The sequence below is a fragment of the Crinia signifera genome, chromosome 11, assembly GCF_055691185.1.
Source record: "Crinia signifera chromosome 11, ASM5569118v1, whole genome shotgun sequence".
Classification (NCBI taxonomy): Eukaryota; Metazoa; Chordata; class Amphibia; order Anura; family Myobatrachidae; genus Crinia; species Crinia signifera.
The window spans coordinates 52,157,147-52,177,791 of record NC_139227.1 but is presented as its reverse complement, the minus strand read 5'-3'; the positions used below and the strand labels follow the sequence as shown (position 1 = coordinate 52,177,791).

The window sequence follows — 20,645 nt, the reverse complement described above, 5'->3', positions numbered from 1 at the left end:
GGGTTAGGCAGTATCTGGATAAGATGTTAGAGAGTAACCAAGATGGAATCAGCATTCATCCATCCAGCGCATGTTACTGCGATGTCACCGCGGATAGATTTGGTGTAACCAGGATCTAACGGTAATATAGATCAGATATGCAGCACGGATCCACAGCTGCGGCACAGCCGCCACTAATAGTGTGATCCGTGGATCTGTTTCTGCATAATCCACTGACCAAAACTGGAGAAACACAGGCTTCCCAGACCGGCTAAGGGACAGCCCGGACCCAGCTTTGTACATAGCCGGTGACTGCATATACCCCCTCGGAACAAGGACAACCCTACAGAAAATGATTACCAGGACAGTGGTTATATCAGGCATATTTACCTCTGTGGCTCGCTCGTTCAGCCCTCTCAGTAGCAGGACCACCACGTGGATGGCCGCTCTCCGCACCTGGGCCTCCGGATCAGTACGGATCACAGCGGATAGACAGGAGCTCACCTGAAGGGGAAAGGTTACAGATATAAGATGCAGATAGCTGCTTCATCAGGGTATGGTCACGTGAAACGCGTCAATCATCCCCCCAGTAAGTCACAGGTTGCTAACGTGAAGACATGCTGGAAATCTACCTCTCAGGGAAGACATATGTATCAGCAATGCTATTCACCCTTTCTAGTATGGGCAGCACGGATGGTGTAATGGTTAGCATTACTGCCTCACAGCGCTGAGGTCATGGGTTTGATTCCCACTATGGCTCTTACTGTGTGGAGTTTGTATATTCTCCCTGTTTGCGTGGGTTTACTCCGGGCACTCCGGTTTCCTCCCACAATCCAAAAATATACAGTTAGGTTAATTGGCTTCCAACAAAATTAACCCTAGAATGTCTGTGTGTGCGTGTACATGTGGTAGGGAATATAGATTGTAAGCTCCACTGGAGCAGGGACTGATGTGAATGTTCAACTGTTCTCTGTAAAACGCAGAATATGTATGCGCTATATAAGAAATTGTCAATAAATAAATAAATAAATAAATAAATAATAGTATCAGTGTGGTATGGAAAACTTTTCCCCCAACCTGCGCATTTCGCCAACTTCCCAGTGGTTCCCAACCCTGGTCCTCAAGTACCCCCAACAGTGCTTGTTTTGCAGGTCTCCACACAGAATCACTAGTGCTATAATTAGCTCCACCTGACGATCTTTTCAAATGTGCTTGAATAATGAGTGCACCTGCCGGGTGACCTGGAAAACATGCACTGTTGGGGGTACTTGAGGACCAGGGTTGGGAACCACTGCTTTAGAACACTGAGATTCCACCGAGAACACCCTTATTGTGGTAAGTTGTACCTGAGACGACATCTGTGACCTACCTCATGGATGAGAGGTCCCAACGAGAACTGCAGCTGCTGGCAGAGCTCACCAAGGTTGGAAAGGCTGCTGGCTCTCAGCGAACTGTCCGGGTCACGGGAACCCCTCAGGAAGACATTGACCAGAGCATCCTTGTGCCGGAGAACCAGGTCCCCTGCAGGCGGAGGAATGGAACAAACAGGTGTTTTATAATCCACAGTACTGTCATTAACCTGCCGTTAGAGAGTACCTTATTATGGGGCCCATTTAGCACTCAATATCTGCGGCTAAATCCCCGTTTTGGGGGGTTAGCCGCAAATATTAAGTACCCCCCGAATGTATCAGGAGGGATCTCTGATCCCTGCTGCGTTCACTCCTGTACCGCCGCCGGATGCATCCCCCATAGGTTCTGATATGGCAATAGCCCACTGTAGCCTATGGGCTACAGATCGCACTGCCGCCAGGTCAGCGCCGACTACACATGTGCAGACCCCCCTGGCGTCCAGCTCAGCACATCGCAGGGATGGGCTCTTTTCAAAGCCCTGCCCCATGCGTGTCCAGGATGATACATCCGGCCGTTAGGATCACATTTTACAATGCGATCCTGGGCGGTAATATTCTGCCAAGATAGCCTTGTAGATGCTATCCATGATAAATGGGCCCCTATTAAAGAAAACCGATACGTATTCCTTACGTGTGCAACAGAACCACTACTGTTATATGTGCATCATCGAGGTCCAGGGACTAAGCACTTCCATACACAAAGTCAGACAATGCTCCTGGTTCATTATAATAGCTTCTAAAATAATCGGTGCTGCAATAAGGAACATACGAACGAAGTATGTGAGGGACATGTCACTGACACATATAGCCTAGATAACAAACGTGTAGAATGCTCCGACACTACAGCTACAGATGTGGATTACACATTCTAACAAGGACCCCTATTACAGAATATTACCATACCACGACAAAATCTAATGCAGCGTGCCATCACTTTATACATCCTGCAGAACAGATAGATGCAGGAATGTCACCACAAGTACTGTAACTATATCTAGGGATGTATGCAGCCAATGCCTGATAAGCATCTCCCAGGGTGCATCTAGTGCACATCAGTATGTATCTGCATTGTCCACTGTTTACTTGATGCCTGCCTGGCTGCCAGTGGCGCCGCTGATAGCTGCCTAGGCGCTGTGCAGCTCTGCGGGCACATGTTCCCTGTGTGATAACTGTACTGTCTCTGCTATATTGGTACTTGCCTGGCTGTTGCAACTACCAGTGGCGCCGCTGATGGCTGCCTAGGCGCTGTGCAGCTCGGCGGGCATGTGTCCCCCGCATGTAATGTCTTAATGCGCTCAATGTAATGTGTGTGATGCCTTAATGAAATGTATGTAATGCCTGTGCTCTTAATGCAATGTATGCAATGTCCCCCCCTCCTCTCTGCTTGATGCTGCACTGTAATCCACAAAAAATTCCTAGTGTGCGCAAGCATACATGGCCAATAAAGTTGATTCTGATTCTAATCTCAGAGAAATAAACAAAGCCAACGCATTAAAACCAATAATTGTACCTATATGTAAGCAGCCAACAGTGTTCTCACATAGGCCGCGTGACTCCCGCACCAGCTCAGACACAGAGACATAATTTATATATACACGCATAGTGTTCATTCTAGCACCCGCCAACTTTGAAAACCCATGCAGTTCCTCTTCCCTGCCTGGGGTGTCGCTCTCGGCTGTAGTGCTTCTAGCACAGTGTGGTCTGTATATCAGCACTGATATGCAAACCAGAGCTGTGCTAGAAACACCACAGCAGACAGCGACACCCCAGGCTGGGAAGTTGAACTGCATGGGTTTTCAAAGTTGGCGGGTGCTAGAATGAACACCACACACAGAGACATCCATGCTACATACTTAGATGTGCAGCACCCATGAGTGGGGACGTGCTGACCGGCTACAGGGGCTCTGGTGGAAGCACTAAGTAAATATTATATATATATATATATATATATATATATATATATATATATATATATATATATATATATATATATATATTACACTAGGGATATAAATAGCAGTTTTACTCCCCCTTGTGGGTAATGAGGGGTCACCATGAGGTAACGTAAGGTCTCACACACCCAGGATGCCACAGACCTGACAAGAAGCAATTTCCTTGGTCTTCTACAAAGATGACCTATACCAGACGTTACTAATGTCACATGTGCGGCACATTCTGCCTTCCGGTAACCAAGATGTGGGACGCTCAGTATGAGACATGTTCTGAAGGTCTTCCCAGTGATGGGTGAGGCCAAGATTAATACACATCAGAGTCTTTCTACAGCCACAGACATATAACAGCTCTGTAATTACTCACTGCCGCATAGTAACGTGCGTATAACACCAAGCAGATCACACAGGGTGACGCTTTACATAACGTTGTCATTAGTAATACAAAAAACACTTGGCTTCGGTCTATCATTCCTCCTACGTGTTCACCCCACATAGATAATGATGTCCTATGATGCACATAATCCATACAGCGCGCCATGTACTGCGTTACAGAGAACAACAGTATTGCATGGTAGCTGGGCACTGCCACAGGTGTACCCCCGGGTAAGGGCACTCACCCAGCATTCTGGTGCAGCTCATCAGCGCCATGTACTGGTTACTGAGGATAACAGTATTGTATGGTAGCCAGGAACTGCCACTCCTGTACGCCCGGTAAGGGCACTCACCCAGCATTCTGGTGCAACTCATCAGCGCCATTTACTGCGTTACAGAGAATAACAGTATTGTATGGTAGCCGGGAACCGCCACAAGTGTACCCCCGGTAAGGGCACTCACCCAGCATTCTGGTGCACCTCATCAGCGCCTCCCCCACCTTCATCCTGCTCTCTGGTGTTTGGGCCTTGGGATTGGATGAGGCTCTGGTTTCATATTGCGCCAGTAGGACCGGCAGGATGCGGTCTGGAATGTCCCCGGAGAGTACGGCGATGCCTGTTAGAGACAAGATAGCATTGTATTAATGTTGCTGGAAGTGATCTGTGCTTTTATTAGGCCGCTCTGGATAACGTCACACATATACACACTGCCACGCCTATAGTGATCACCAAGGTAAGTGTTCCCTTCTATCACACCGGGAGTACCACGCCTGGCACTGTATAGACCACTAAGGGTAAGTGTGTAATATCACCATGGTGTTCCCTTCTATCACACCGGGAGTATACTCCTTTCTCTGTACCACGCCTGGCACTGTATAGACCACTAAGGGTAAGTGTGTAATTTCACCATGGTGTTCCCTTCTATCACACCGGGAGTATACTCCTTTCTCTGTACCACGCCTGGCACTGTATAGACCACTAAGGGTAAGTGTGTAATTTCACCATGGTGTTCCCTTCTATCACACCGGGAGTATACTCCTTTCTCTGTACCACGCCTGCCATGGATTTTCCCTACTGCTTAGCTAAGGTGGCAGTGTTCGGACCCAGTATTTTGAACTGAAAGGGAATAAAGCAAGAAATAGGAAGCAGGGGACAATATTGTCTAGGCACAACGCCAGTACCTGGGTGACTGCCTTCTAGGTGCCTCTGCGGGTTCCTTTGAAGCTGGACCCCACCCTGCAGGTATGTTATTAATGTTTAGCAAGAGGCCTCTAAGGAGTTAGATGAAAGGCTGCCACCCCACCCCCCTCCCGGCAACTGCTTCCTTGTACCTTCTACCCCCCAAGCCTTGTTACCACAATCACTGGAGTGGAACGGAGTGTAAGGAACCGCACATAAAATAGCTGTTTCTGAGAACAATCACTGGAAGGAGCACTTAGTGTAAGTGTGTAATCAGCAATGAATAGTGAGGAACCAAACCGGGGTAAGACGCTGACACACAGGAGACGCTGGCTTGTCTGTGTAATTTCAGCGTCTACATATATGTGACATTATTTTCATTGCAAAATGGATTTTTCTGAACAGCGACAGCAAAACAGGGATGTAAATGGGGACAAAGGAGCATAAACCTAATATTTAGGACAATCATTTAAGAAGCATTTGTTTATCTGCACAATGCACAGGAACAGACTCCAGGCAGGATCACTAGCCTGATATTAGCTGCACAACGCACGGAAACATACTCCAGAGCTGGATTAGGATTCATAGTCAGATCCAGCTTTTCCTCAGTTCTACATTAATGGTGTTACATGCACCTGTGTGGTGGAAAAACTGGTCCAGGAGACGCTCCAGTGGTTTGTGGTTCTATCCCCGGCTTCAACGTAATGATAACAGGAAATTAATGAAACCGTTCATTGACGGTTCAAATAATGAAGTTTGTCAAGTGCATGAGTAAGATTATACACCTGACATCATCATATTATGCGTGACCTATGTGTAACATCATCTAATGCGTGACCTATGTGTGACATCATCTAACGCGTGACCTATGTGTGACACTTCCCTGCACATTACTTTCTAACCATGTCCAGATATAAGCCGATTACTGTAGGGCTACTGCAGAGACCGCCACCACTATGACAGTGCAGCGTTCCCCAGTGCTTCATTACGGATCCCGACTATTCTCCCTCGTGGGGTTCCTCCACGACCCCCATTGAGGGAGAATAGAATAGGTGGTGAGCGTAGTGAGCCACTGTGCCCGCAAGGGGCTTTGTTGCGCTCGCCATGCTGTCAGAGTCTGGCCGGTTGGGTTCCCGACGTCGGGCTAATGACTGGAACCCCTTCCTTACATGGGGCGTACCATAGAAGAGAGGACGGAGGAGGAGTCGGGACAGCACAGTACACACAGGTGTCGTTCTTCGCAAAAGCAACAACAAACCCTCTTCAGGACACCTATATAACACCCCGTTACCACCCAGTTCCGCCACCTGGCCACATGTCCTCTATGGAAGATGCCTATGTAACAATGCCCCGTTATCACCTAGTCCCGCCCATAGCCACACGCCCTCTATGGAAGACACCTATGTAACACCCCAGGTGGAGATGCAACTGAAATGCGCCCAATTTTGCGCTGCTTGTTCTGACGTACACTTGGTTTCGGAGAATACATAGCACAATAACTCGCAGGATACACATCCATCTCCACATCGGCCACATTATACGCCTGCAACTTGATTACATCTCTGGAGCACCAATGTTTAACTAATTCTGGCAATTATCTGCTAAGAACACAAACACACATTGCTACCTAGTTAGGTCATGGCGATAAGCCAGGGAGGGGTTACCTTGGATTGCTGACAGGTACACAAAGGGGTCCCCTTCCTCCAGGTTATCGAGAAACAGCTGAAACAAAGCGAGGGCGTTACTGGAATGTTCTGCCATAAGCATCACCTAATGGCCACCAAAGACACGACTTACCTGCAACACCTGTTCTCTGCGCTCCAACACCTCCGGGTGCCGCTGCTCCAGCAGACGCGTGAGTGTGCGCAGGGCCGCCGCCCGCGTGGGGACGTCAGAGTCTGCCGCGGAGCTCACCACCTCCTGGATGTCGCACAGGCCTGATGTTACTTGGTCCTTGCTTGGCCTATGCGGTTTTGCCTCCTTATTATCAGTGTTCTGGTCAGTAGGTGGCCGGTGTGTTAGTGGCACAGCACAATGTGTGGCAATGGTAACACGCAGGTCACTCGCCAGCTCCTGAATCACCGGCTCCGGGTGGCAGTGAGCGACTTCTTCCAACACTGGGAGGAGCCTCTTCAGGTGCCCAAAATCTGCTGAGGTCAGCTGTGGGGGAGAAAAGACGGTCAGGCCAGGCATTAGGGCCACATAAAATAAATAATGCTCACTTTGAGGCTAGAGGAGAGCTGAGGGCGGGCCGGTACTGTGGACGTATGACACAGCTTATTGCTTTGTAAGGAAGGAAGAGGTGATAAGCTGCTTGTAAGTGTATCTTTTGAAAGCTTTTCCGCACCATGTCCTGTAATTAGCTTCTCTGCCAGGAGGCTCCTGTGCGCCAACTTACTCAGGGCTGGGCAGGGAGTATTGCCATCCCCTGGTATCCTGCAGCCATTCAAGTATGGGATACGAGCCAGTCAGGAGTGTGTTCCATAACTAGGCGGCATCCCACACGTCGGTGCTGCCGTGCTGCATCTACAAAGGAGGAAATCTGCTCTATACAACTTCAGAACATCCTCACAGAAGAGCCACCTGGAAGAGATGTTGGGGATCTGTGACCATCTACGTCACTTCCAAAATTGCACCCCAGAATGCAGTTAGACCATAATTTTGGAGCACAAGCGCTGGAACTAGAAGGGCTAGGAGATGTATTTAGTTGGTAGTCCTCTACATTTGCCAAAAGGGTGTGAACAGCACTCAGTTCTCTAAGTTAGAAATATACTAAGTGATAAATTACAAAGTGATATTACTTTTAAAGAAGTTAAAAAAACAGTTGAAAAACATTGAACAACATCAAGCAAGGTAAAAACAACACACATTATTACTATACTTTCCAACTCCACTTAACCCTATCTCTAACATACACACAATCACAACATGCTCACCAAACTGCTACTTCTCATTTCATTACATGGAATTCTTACCAAACTTCACTCATCCTATAATCTCCCTGACACTCAGCACACATTGCCTCTTCTATTCTTCACTCCCCTCTTCTAAACACTCATGAGCTCTTTACTTCTCTACTTGTACTTTCACATCCACATCCCACCAACAATACAAAAAAACACAAACATCCACCTTTATCTATCTCTCCTTTCTAATCTTATTAGCTGGTGACATATCACCAAACCCAGGCCCAAACCACCTGTCCCACTCAGAGTTTACTGGTTGTATGCCTAGAAATTCGGCTAACCTCATAAATATCACATGCCTCCCACCACACTCCAAACAACTTAAATGTGTTTGCAATATATTAACCCCTTAACGCCGCAGCCTGTTTTTGCCTTCCTGACAGAGCCCTTTTTTTCAAATCTGACATGTATCACTTTATGTGGGGATAACTTTTTTTTGCTTTTACTTATCCCAGTGATTTTGAGATTGTTTTTTCGTGACACATTGTACTTCAAGTTAGTGGTAAATTTTGGTCGATACAGTCTGTGTTTTTTTTTGTGAAAAATACCAAAATGTCGTAAAAAAATTGAAAATTTAGCAATTTTCAAAATGTTAAATTTTCTGCTTGTGAGACAAATAATCATACCACTCAAAATAGTTAATAACTAACAAAGACCATATGTCTACTTTATGTTGCCATCATTATTTCAACCTCCTTTTAATTTTTTTGGACACTAGGAGGCTTAAAATATGAATAGCAAATTCTCAAATTTTCAAGAAAATTTCAAACACTGATTTTTTTAGGGACCAGTTCAGTTCTGATGTGACTTTGAGGGACTTGTATGTGAGACACCCCCATAAATGATGCCATTTCAAAAACTGCACCCCTCACAGTATTCAAAACAGCATTTTGGAAGTTTGTTAACCCTTTAGGTGTTTCACAGGAATTAAAACAAAGTGTAGGTGAAATTTCAAAATTTCATTTTTTTTGCAGATTTTCAATTTTAATACATTTTTCTAAGGAACACAGTAGATTTTACTAGAGAAATGTGACTAAAAATTGATTCCCCCAATTCTTTTGTGTTCATAAATATCCTATATGTGGCCCTAGTGTGCACGTTGACCAAACCACAGGCTTCATAATAGAAGGAGCACCTACTTGATTTTGGAGCCTCCTTTTTATGAGATTATTTTTTAGGCACCATGTAGGTTTCTAGGCACCATAAGATGCTAAAAGTTAGGAACCCCCCCACAAGTGACCCCATTTTGCAAACTACACCCCTCAGGGAATTCATCTAGGGCAGGGGTTCCCAATCTTTTTTGATTCACGGCACCCTAGAGTATCAAAAACATTTTCACGGCACCCCTAGGCCAAATTTTTATTTATTAGATTGGGTTTATATGTGATTCTTAGGGTCAGTTATGTGGTAACGGGCAGGAGTTGCTTCTGTTTATACACATTTTATAATTGGCAGCCACCAGCACTTGTTTTGCTCATAAATATTTAGCCTTTAATAATTTGAATTGGTCCTGGATCACCAACCCAGGGCACCCCTGCAAGTGTCCTGAGGCACCCCAGGGAGCCATGGCACACAGTTTGGGAACCACTGATCTAGGGGTATAGTGTACATTTCAAACCCCCAGGGGTTTCACCAATTTTGGTACAACTGGGCTGTGAAAATGAAAAATTACATTTTTTTACACAAAAATGCAGTTCTGGCTCAAAATTTTTCATTTTCACAAGGAATGAAGGAGACAAAGCACCCCAAAATCTGTGCCGCAATTTCTCCCGAGTACGGCAATGCCTCATATGTGACCAAAAAATACCATTTGGGTGCATGGCAGGACTCAGAAGGGAAGGAGTGATATTTGGATTTTGCAGCACACATTCTGGTGGAATGAATGGTGGGTGCTATGTCGCATTAGCAAGACCCCCGAAGCACCAATACAGTGGAACTCCCCCACAAGTGACCTCATTTTGCAAACTACACCCCTCAGGGAATTCATCTAGGGGTATAGTGTATATTTCAAACCCCCAGGGGTTTCACCAATTGTGGTACAACTGGGCTGTGAAAATGAAAAATTACATTTTTTTACACAAAAATGCAGTTCTGGCTCCAAATTTTTCATTTTCACAAGGAATGAAGGAGACAAAGCACCCCAAAATCTGTGCCGCAATTTCTCCCAAGTACGGTAATGCCTCATATGTGACCAAAAAATACCATTTGGGTGTATGGCAGGACTCAGAAGGGAAGGAGTGATATTTGGATTTTGCAGCACAGATTCTGGTGGAATGAATGGTGGGTGCTATGTCGCATTAGCAAGACCCCCGAAGCACGGTGAAATGATGAACCTAATAATCCATAGATGTGTGGTATATTTTAAAGCACTCCTTCATACATAGGCCGGGTTTGTCGGGGCAAGTTTCACAGTGGAAAATAGTTTGCTTTCTTATTCCCTTTTTATAGCAAACTTTGCACCTTTTTTGTGTCCTGCTCTTTTTTCCAGTGGAGGGGATTTCGTTAGGGAAATGCTGCCCTGATACAATACGGGGGGCCAGTACTAGAAGTACTGGGGCCAGTACTAGAAGTACTGGGGCCCTCTGCCTGCTGGTTCCCAAATATTAGGCCCTTTATGACTTCCTCTTGAAAGTGCATAAATGTCCCCGTCTGGCTGGTAGAACGGAATAGTACGTAAGCGTTATACAGTGCCATCTGGATGATATACACGGCCAGCTTCATATACCATATTTTTGTTTTCCGCAGGGCACTGTACGGCTTCAGTACCTGATCTGAAAGATCCACTCCGCCCATGTACTTATTGTAATTTAGGATACAAATAGGTTTTGAGGTGTGGGTACTGGTACCTCGTACAGGGACGGAGGTGGTACTGTCTCCGTGAATTGTTGTCAGTATAAGGACATCCCTCTTGTCCTTATATTTGACCAACAACATATTTTCGGTGGATTGTGCCCTGCTTTCACCCTCTCTCAGTAATTGGGCAACGTGCGTTTTTGGGAGGCCTCTTTGGTTCTTGCGCACAGTACCGCAAGCTGCTGTACCTCTTGAACCAAGGGCCTTAAACAGGGGGATGCTGGTGTAAAAGTTATCCACATAGAGGTGATAACCCTTATCCAGGAAGGGGTGCACTAAATCCCAGACAATCTTTCCACTAACACCTATGAGGGAGGGGGGGCATTCTGGCGGTTCAATTCTTGTGTCCTTCCCTTCATATACCCTAAACCTGTGGGTGTACCCTGAGGTACTTTCGCACAGCTTATACATTTTTATGCCATACCTTGCCCTCTTATTGGGAAGGTACTGGCGGAATTGAACCCTTCCTTTAAAATGTATAAGTGACTCGTCTACACAAATAAATTTTTCGGGGATGTACATCTCAGCAAATTTGGCGCTGAAATGATCAATGACCGGCCTGACTTTGAATAGCCGGTCAAAGGTGGGATCATCTCTGGGTGGGCACTGTGCATTATCGTTGTAATGCAAAAATGTAAGGATCGTCTCAAAACGAGTCCGGGTCATGGCCATACGATGAAGTGGGGTGCTGTACAGAACATCTGTACTCCAATATTGTCTAATTTCTGGCTTTTTAACTATGCCCATATGTAACACCAGACCCCAAAACGTCATCATCTCTACTGCATCTACTGGGGTCCACCTAGCAAATGATGACGTGGGGTTTTGAGCAATAAACTGCTGGGCATATAAATTACTTTGGTCCACCATTAAATTTATAAAATCATTAGAGAAAAAGACTTTGAAAAAGTCAATTTCTTTGAGGCCTGTAGTATCAAATTGGATTCCTGGGTTGGCCAAAAACTCAGGAACCTGGGGCTCAAAATTGTCTGGTGGTGGGGTCCATACGAGATCAATCATTGGGGGGGGGGGGTCTCAGCTGCTCTACGGGGGCGTCTTTGAGGGGGTCCCTCATCACTAGAGGTGTAAGAGGAGCTTAAGGCGAATGCAAATTCATCGCTTGCATTACTGGCTGTGTCAGTGTCAGAGGCAATAAGGGCATATGCCTCCTCCGCTGAAAACAGTCTTTGCGATGATTGGGACATTTTTATTATTTTTAAGTGTAGTGTTTCAACACGTGTATAGTGTAGGGGGGGGTACAAACTTTATTTCAACACGGGGGGTATGTAGTGTGTATGTAGTGCTTTAACACGTGTAAAAAAAAAAAAAGCTCCTGCGCCAAAAATTGAGCACAGATGTTGGTCAGTAACGTCCGTCACTGATCAGCGCTCAGCGGGCACAGGACACCCACAAAAGCACCGTGGGTGTAAAAAAAAATCAAAAAAAAAAAACCCCACAGCACCCTCCAAAAAAAATAAATAAAAAAAAACTGCTGATGAGTCAAACGCAACAGGAATTTGATCCAAAAAAAAAATTAGATCAACCCTGTGCCAAAAATGCTGATCAGTGATGTACGTCACTGATCAGCGCTCAGCGGCCACAGGACACCCACAAAATCACTGTGGGTGTAAAAAAAAATAAAAAATAAAAACCCCACAGCACCCTCCAAAAAAAAACAACTGCTGATCAGTGATGCAACACTGATTAGCAGTGAGGGGCAGCAGGCACACAACTTTTTGTGCAACCTGACAGGGTATATTTAAAAAAAAAAACCTGCACCCCAAAAAAACTTGCTGATCAGTTAATTTATACTGATCAGCACAAAAGGGGGGCAGCAGAGACAAAATTATATCACACAATATTATTCTCTGACACAATGACGCTGCAGCAGCAGCTCAAGCACCAGGAAGTAACAGCAACCAGGAAGCAGCAGCAGCAGCTGGCAGCACGGATGCCACCAACGCTGATCAGGTCAGTATAAGGGCACAGATGGGCACGGAGACCGCTCTGCACGCTGTTCCTGACCGGAATGGCGGCTGCAGGGCTGTCTCCGGTATTTTCTATGTGGTGTATTGGCTGTGATTGGTCCGTCGGTCCAACGGACCAATCACAGCCTTTGGGGGCAGGTGGGGTGACCACCAGTGACACCCTTACACCCGGTGGTGATTGGTGCTGTACTTAACAGCACCAATCACCACCGATCCCTGTGTCACCGAGCGACGTTATTCGCCGGTACACAGAAAACGCTGTAATTGGCTGTTCACATTTGAACAGCCAATCACAGCGATCGCCGATGGGGGGGGGGGGGGGCATCGATGCCCCCCTTGGGCAATGAGGGAAGATGTCTGCTGTCAGGGACAGCAGACATCGTCCCGCTGTCACTGCGTCTATAGACGCGGTGACAGTTTAATGGCATGACGTACATTTATGCCATGTGTCGGGAAGTACAACCCGACCATGACGTAAATGTACGTCAAATGTCGGGAAGGGGTTAACATCCATCCATGACCTCTTAATCTCTCACAACTTGATGGCCATTACAGAAACCTGGCTCACACAATCAGACACTGCCTCGCCTGCAGCACTGTCACATGGTGGTTTCCACTTTACTCACACCTCCAGGCCTGGTAACTGTAAAGGAGGTGGGGTTGGTATATTACTGTCACAAGCCTTCACATACTCAGCTCTACCACCAGTTCCTTCACTCACATTTACATCATTTGAAGTTCACTCTATTAGGGTTTTTTCCCCTTTCTCTCTGCATGTTGCTGCTATCTATCGCCCACCTGGGCTTCCCAAAACTCAATTTCTAGAAGATTTCTCTACCTGGCTCCCCCATTTCTTATCCTCCAACATCTCCACTGTCATCCTGGATGACTTCAATATTGCTATTGACAGTCCACCATCTTTGCATGCTTCAAAATTATTCTCTCTAACCTCCTCTCTCGCCCTCTCCCAGTGGTCTGATGCCTCTACTCAATATACTACTAAATCTCTTATCCATGCACTCATTATATCCTGCATTGATTATTGCAATAGTCTCCTAACTGGTCTTCCCAAGAACAGACTCTCACCACTGCAATCAATTTTAATTGCTGCTGCTAGGCTGATCTTCCTTGCAAGACGCTCATCGTTTGCTGATCCGCTCTGCCAGTCCCTCCATTGGTTGCCTGTATATTACCGTATTCAATATAAAACACTTCTACTTGCATATAAAGCTATTAACCATACTGCACCAGCATATATCTCTGCACTTATAACAAAATATCTCCCATCCCGACCACTACGCTCTACACAAGATCTGCGTCTCTCTTCTGTACGGATCACTAGCTCCCATTCACTATTACAGGACTTCTTCGGGCTGCTGCCATCCTATGGAATACCCTTCCACGCACATTAAGACTCTCCACCTGTCTCCAAACTTTCAAGCGTTCCCTGAAAACTCACCTCTTCAGGCAAGCCTATCATATTTAAGTTCTACATGCATAACCCTCCGAGGCATGTATGTATTGTAGCTTCCCTTCTGGACTTGTAACTTGGTGGGACTGTTATGCTATTACTGGTGCCTGTCCTTGTGTTTCCCCCCTATATCCCTATAGATTGTAAGCTTGCAGCAGGGCCCTCCTACCTCCAAGTTTGTCTGTTGTTACCCAGTTAGTCTTATCACTGTTTACTATTGTAAAGAGCAACGGAATCTGCTGCGCTATATAAGAAACTGTAAATAAATAAATAAATAACAGCAGCCGCCACAAAGCAACTCAGTATTATAAATAGCGCAATTACCGCACATGACGATCTGAAACGCCCACATTGGAGTAACCACACAGTTAATACGCCCCCTTTTACCGTGAATGAAAGTTCCCCGTCCGCCACCAATAATCAGCCAATAGATCATTTCAGCGGAGCACCAGGTGCAACAGCCTCCCACTCGCCGACTTCCCGTGCTCACCTCAATGACTCCCAGCATGGCGGCTATGAGTCCCATCGCCATACTCAGCGTCTGTGATGCCACAGTGCCTCCCTCGGAGACGGTAAGGCTGGCACAGGCTCGCTCCAGCGTCATCAGGACGAATTCCACCACCTGTGCACAAACAGCCAGCAGTTACATGGAGCATGCAGGGGGTACTCTGGGGTGAAGGGGACATCTCTGTGTAGTAGGCTGCTCCTCACCTGCTTGACATCTGTGAATATGGAGTCGGAGATCCTCTCGCACAGCACAGACAGAACTTGCAGGAGCTGGAGCTGTTTCTCATGAGTGTGATAATGGAGTATAAGCTTTTGTTCTACTTCCCAGAGGCCTTCACCTGGACTCATGCTGTGGTCTGCACCTTCCTTTCCTTCAGTGATGGGGGTCAGCTTCTACATGGGGCCAGAGAGGAGCCATCACGAAAGGCAATTGGGCACCTCGCCTGATTGCTCAGGCCGAACGGCTGGTCACCTAGTTACATGGTTCTGCATGTAATGATCAGGATGGCAGGATGGTGCATTCCTGGGTCTGTACAGGTAACCGCTCTGCACCATTAGCAATAGAACAGGGAAATGTGCGTCCAGCTACACCGCGATAATGTAAAGCACTCCACATAAAGGCCATGAGCAGTGATCTGTCCTATATACGGATGTACCACAGGCAGAGACTCTGGGACAGACACTACAGAAGTCCCAAAGGAAGCTCTATTGCTTATCTTAGCCTACGTCCCCCACTGTACACACTAACCCAATGTACAGCCCCTTCCCTGGGACATGCACTATCTGTCCTCCCCTCCACCCTACACACCCCATACCCACATCTAAGGTATATTATTTCTGACACCCTACGTAAAATCATTAAATTAGCTAAATAATGTAATGTGTAATCCAGAGCTCATAATAATAATCCCGTATTCCCCCGACTGTCCGAATGTATGTAATAACACAGAAATAATGACATTACAGACACACAGAGTACCCACAGCTGGCAGGTGCATTATACAGTTACCTGGAGACAGTAGAGGAAGAAGTCAGCAGCCAGACCAGTGCCAGGGTTCACAGACAGTAACTCCACCAGACACTGGATCCGCCACTGGTCCCAGGACACCTTGTCATACAGAGCGTCATCGTCATCGTCACTGGAAGAAGCAGTAAGAGGAGATGATCAGGACATAGGGCTGGTGCCCCCTGCCTCACTCACTGGTGTACTGCAGTATGCAAAGCATGCTAAGCGCACAGTATGAATTAGCAGAACTTTGGTTTTGCTGTACACAGCTTGGTGGGTTAGAGCGCCATCTTGTGGCGAGTATCAGCACTGACCATACCTCTGGTCTTCCCGTACAGTGATGATAGCTCCGCCCAAGCTCCCGGGCTTGATGTGACAGTAATGAGGAAGAGAGGGGATTGAGGACTCCATACTGGTCAGTCCTGCCAGCGCCGACACTGCCGAGTCTCTGTCTGACTTCTCTAGGTACCAAAGCAGAATGTCCTGGCACGGAGACCTGCGAGCAGTGGGCATAAAATGGGGCAAAGCATGAAGAAGACACAAACAATGGCAAAGTAACATTTTGGGTCACAGTACAATACCGCCCCACTGCCATGTGTATACGCTGGCAGATTCCCGCCAGTATCCAATATCGGACCAACAACTATAATCCCGCTTCTGGGTGCTACCTGGTATACAAGTGTAACTAACGATCCAATCCCAAGTGTTCTTGCTGCATCTTACCGTAAATAGGAGGCGTTCTGCCGAGTGAAGCAGTAGGTGGAGAAAACGACTGGGAGGACTTGTCTGGTGAAGTTCAGTATGGTGGATGTGGTGTCATTGCCGACTACAAATACCTGCAATTCATAGCGCCAGTCACAAAGAGCGCGTCACGTGATTATTCGCTAATAATCACCCACCTGATACTACCATGCTTTCCTTCATCCTCTTGCAATTTTGAGAAAATATATATTTACCCATTTTAGTAAAAGATTCTAGAATAATAATCTGTGTGGGTTCCTGCACGGATGCTGAAATATGATGAACACCAAAGCAGAAAAAGGGGCGGGGCTCAAGGGTGAGGAAGACGTCGTCAGTGACTGTGTTAATGCGCCATATTTTTGGAAAAGGAAGAACGCGAGGGACTATGCAGCGATGCCCTCATGGAATCTACTGATTAACCGGCAGCGTTCCCGGTACTTGTGAGTTATCTGGACGCCCGATTTTTTGATTGTATGCCTTAAGTTAAGGCATACAATCAGATGCGATGCGATGCGATATCGCATCGCATCGCATCGCATCGCATGCGATATCGGATGCGATGACCCGATTTTTCCATAGGAATCAATGTTAAAATGATTCCTATGGAAAAAGGGGTCCTTTTCATACCCCTACTATCCAAGTGGGCATGGAGTTGGATATAAACCTGTGGCGAGCGTAGCGAGCCACCGAGCCCGAAGCGTGGCGAGCGAAGCGAGCCCCGCGAGGGGACGGTATTCCGTGTCCCCTCGCGGGGCTCGCTACGCTCGCCACGCTTCGGGCTCGGTGGCTCGCTACGCTCGCCACAGGTTTATATCCAACTCCATGCCCACTTGGATAGTAGGGGTATGAAAAGGACCCCTTTTTCCCATTGAATTCCATGTTAAAATGGACTCAGTCCATTTTAACATTGATTCCTATGGAAAAATCGGGTCATCGCATCGCATCGCATCGCATCGCATCCGATGGTCGCATGCGATGCGATGCGATGTGCCCGATCCGACCCGATTTTCAAATCGGGCGTCCGGATAACTCACATGTACCGCGTTCCCTGTATATATCTTAGCTGAACTGCGGCCAACTTCCTCACCTTAACGACGTCCTCCACGCACTGAGCCAGCTCCACCTCCGATACCAGCGTCTCGCCCGGGGTGGCAGGCTTATCTAGGACAGAGAGACAGGAAAGGATGTGACCAGGGAAGAGAGTCAGGAAAGGATGTGACCAGTACAGTGCCAGAAAGACGACTCTGTGACCCGACGCTAACACTGCATCTGGCCTACCTGCTGCCTCGCCACCCGTAACAGCTCACTTATATTTCAGTCTGTAATAAGAATGTATTTCCTGCACGTGAGCACAGTACAAGGTATGATAGCGCACCTAGGCAGAATTCAGCAACAAGCGCCCCAGATTTACCCAGCTCCGGCCAGGCCCTCTCTGCCAATATGGGGAGATTCACCTACTGATATCAGACTGTTTCCTATTAGTTATTTTCACGCCTATTGGAACGCTGATCTGCGTCTATTCCTCACAGCGGCTCTGATAATAGTGTCAGGTCTATGGTGAGAGAACACATTCAGCTGCCTTGTCTGCTCCGCTACTTCCAGCAATGTCTCAGGAGATAAATCACTTGCGCCATATTTATGAATGCTGTAAAGAGTGCGCCTGGCTTTATGTGAGCCAAAATTAAAAACTGTGGGGAGAAAAGATCAGCAGAGTAGTATGTTCAGTATGGGGAAATGTCAGCGTGTAACATGCAGACATTATGCAGCAGAGGGTGAGGGCTAGGCACTAGGGGGGGGGTTATGGTCAGCCCGGGGGGGGGTCCTCATCAGCTAACCACCAGACCCAGAAGACACCGCTGGAGCCCCACTCCATGTCATGCTATCGTGTCACTATTTCCTCAGCAGACAGGAAGAGGCTCCTAAGTGTCCTTCCAGCATTTCCAGCTCAGCCGCTCACCTGCCTGCACCATGGCACAGCGCAATATGGGCTCCAGCATTGGTAGAATAAGATATTTCTCCGCCAGCTGGGTGTGATCCCGCACCATCTTCAGGAAAGCTTCTGTGGCGACTCTCTGGAACTGGCGCGCCGTCATCATGTTCTGGATGTGAAGCAAGTCCAGGATCTGGAAACTCCAAAAAAATGACAAATGGCAGCACAGTCTGTAAGCAGCTGAATTACTTATGCCAATACTGGCAACACCAGCCACTCACATGGGTGTGGTATAATTCACCGACAGTCATTACTCAGACAGCGGAATCCCGACTGCACAGTGGGGGGAGCGCAATGAAGCCCCTTGCTGGCTCGCTACGCTCGCCACGCTGTGGGCACGGTGGCGAGCTGCGCTCGCCACCTATTTTATTCTCCCTCTATGGGGGTCGTGGACCCCCATGAGGGAGCAGTCGGGATTCCGACGTCGGAGTAAAGACTGTTGGAATCCCGACTGTCTGGGAGCCGTCCGGCACCCACTCACATGGGGTCACGGGAGTTAGTCAGTCTGAAATACTTTGCACTGATTGGTTCCTCTAGCCCAGTTTATCTGCTGCCCTAATGAATGAATGTAATATGGGCACTGGCACCAGTCACACCAATTCCTCAGATGTCTGAGAAATGACTGTGTACAGAGGAGGAGTCTTTTGCAAGATCAACTACAAGTGGCAAATTTCTAAATTCCCTACAGGGAGCATCTCAAGCAATTGGTGAGGGAACCTACTCGCAAAGACTCAATATTAGATTTACTAGTCACAAATGGTGACAGGATATCAGACATATATGTGAGTGAAAACCTAGGATCCAGTGACCATCAAGCAGTATGGTTTAGTATCAAGGCAGGGTCCAACTCCAGTCACACACAAACTAAGGTGTTGCATTTTAGGAAGGCTGACTTTGCAAAAATGGGGAGATGTTTAAGCGATTCATTAGCGGATTGGCAGAACTTGAAAGGAGTGCAGGAGAGGTGGAAAAAAATTAAAAAGTGCAATACTAAAGGCAAGGGTTAAGAAAAGCACCAGGAAAAGGAAGCCAGTGTGGGTTACAAAAGAGGTATCAACTAGTGTAAAAGCAAAAAAGATGGCCTTTAGGACATACAAGCAAACTTAAAATAATAACGACAAAGGTGTATCTTGCCCAACGCAAGGAGGCTAAGAAAGTGATCTCCTCAGCTTGTGCAAAGGCACAAGCTGAGGAGAAAATGGCTCAGTCAGTAGATAAAAGGGGATTTTGTACTTACTGTTAAATCCTTTTCTCAGACTCCATAGGTGACACTGGAGAGTTACAGTGGGGAATAGAAGGGCCACCACAGGGAGCTTGGGCACTTTAGAATAAATTAACAGTGACTAACTCCTCCCCTTCTACTTCCTCTCCTAGGCAGTCTAGGTATGTGCCCAGAGGGAGCTGGAAGAAAGAAAAACACACTTCCAAGAGGAGGTTAAACATAACATAACAAGTCACACACACTCACATAGAGTGAAAACATAGTTTGAGAAACATCACTCATAACAGAATGAACACACCCATAATTGCGGGGAAACTTAGAATGAAGGCTAAGTACAAAAGTCTCATAACCTCTGGTAACTGATCAAACCTGAAACAGCAATAAACGAGACAGCGTCGGGTGGGCGTCCAGTGTCACCTATGGAGTCACTGTTAAATCCTTTTCTCAAAGTACAAAATCCCCTTTTCCCTTTCCTCCACTAGGTGACACTGGAGAGTTACAGTGGGGACATCCCAGAGCTCCCAACACGGGTGGGATGATGCTGAGAGCCCCTTAACACAGAACGGCCAAACCGCAAAGCAGTTGCCGCAAATGTGTCAAATTTATAATATCGGACAAAGGTCCTGCGGCCAGACCAAGTAGCCGCTCTACAGAGATCTTGAATAGAAACTCCACGGGCAGCCGCCCAGGGAGGTACCCACCGACCGTGTTGAATGGGCGGAGATAGAAGACGGTGGCACTCTAGAGGAAGCCACATAAGCCTGACGAATTGTCAGCCTGATCCTCCTGGCCAAGGCCTGCTTGGAGGAGCGCCATTGAGGACGCAGGGAGTCATATAGGACAAAAAGAGCATCTGACTTACGCACAGACTCCGTTCTGGCAACGTATATGCGCAAGGCCCGGACCACGTCCAGCGCTCTAGACTCATCCGATTCCTCCCGAAAGGCTGGCACCACAATAGGTTGGTTAATGTGGAATGCCGAGACCACCTTTGGGAGAAAACCACTAGAG

The 20,645-nt window shown here is 47.1% G+C and overlaps 1 protein-coding gene across 2 annotated transcripts in view; it reads right to left on the bottom strand.

The window, feature by feature from the left end:
- The window catches only part of TANGO6 (transport and golgi organization 6 homolog), a 94,160-nt gene that overhangs the window by 18,085 nt on the left and 55,430 nt on the right, over window positions 1-20,645 (bottom strand). For both annotated transcript variants that reach the window (XR_014465580.1, XM_083164788.1), the window contains exons 6-17: window positions 18,380-18,545; window positions 17,510-17,583; window positions 16,405-16,517; window positions 16,001-16,177; window positions 15,685-15,814; window positions 14,880-15,068; window positions 14,659-14,790; window positions 6,688-7,050; window positions 6,555-6,612; window positions 4,175-4,327; window positions 1,349-1,500; window positions 370-483 (exon numbers count right to left, since the gene is read on the bottom strand). Coding sequence is in view for 1 of the 2 variants with exons in the window: in XM_083164788.1 (XP_083020914.1) it covers window positions 370-483; window positions 1,349-1,500; window positions 4,175-4,327; window positions 6,555-6,612; window positions 6,688-7,050; window positions 14,659-14,790; window positions 14,880-15,068; window positions 15,685-15,814; window positions 16,001-16,177; window positions 16,405-16,517; window positions 17,510-17,583; window positions 18,380-18,545 (1,821 nt within the window). In the remaining variant the exon portion in view is untranslated. The remainder of the gene's footprint in view (window positions 1-369; window positions 484-1,348; window positions 1,501-4,174; window positions 4,328-6,554; window positions 6,613-6,687; window positions 7,051-14,658; window positions 14,791-14,879; window positions 15,069-15,684; window positions 15,815-16,000; window positions 16,178-16,404; window positions 16,518-17,509; window positions 17,584-18,379; window positions 18,546-20,645) is intronic.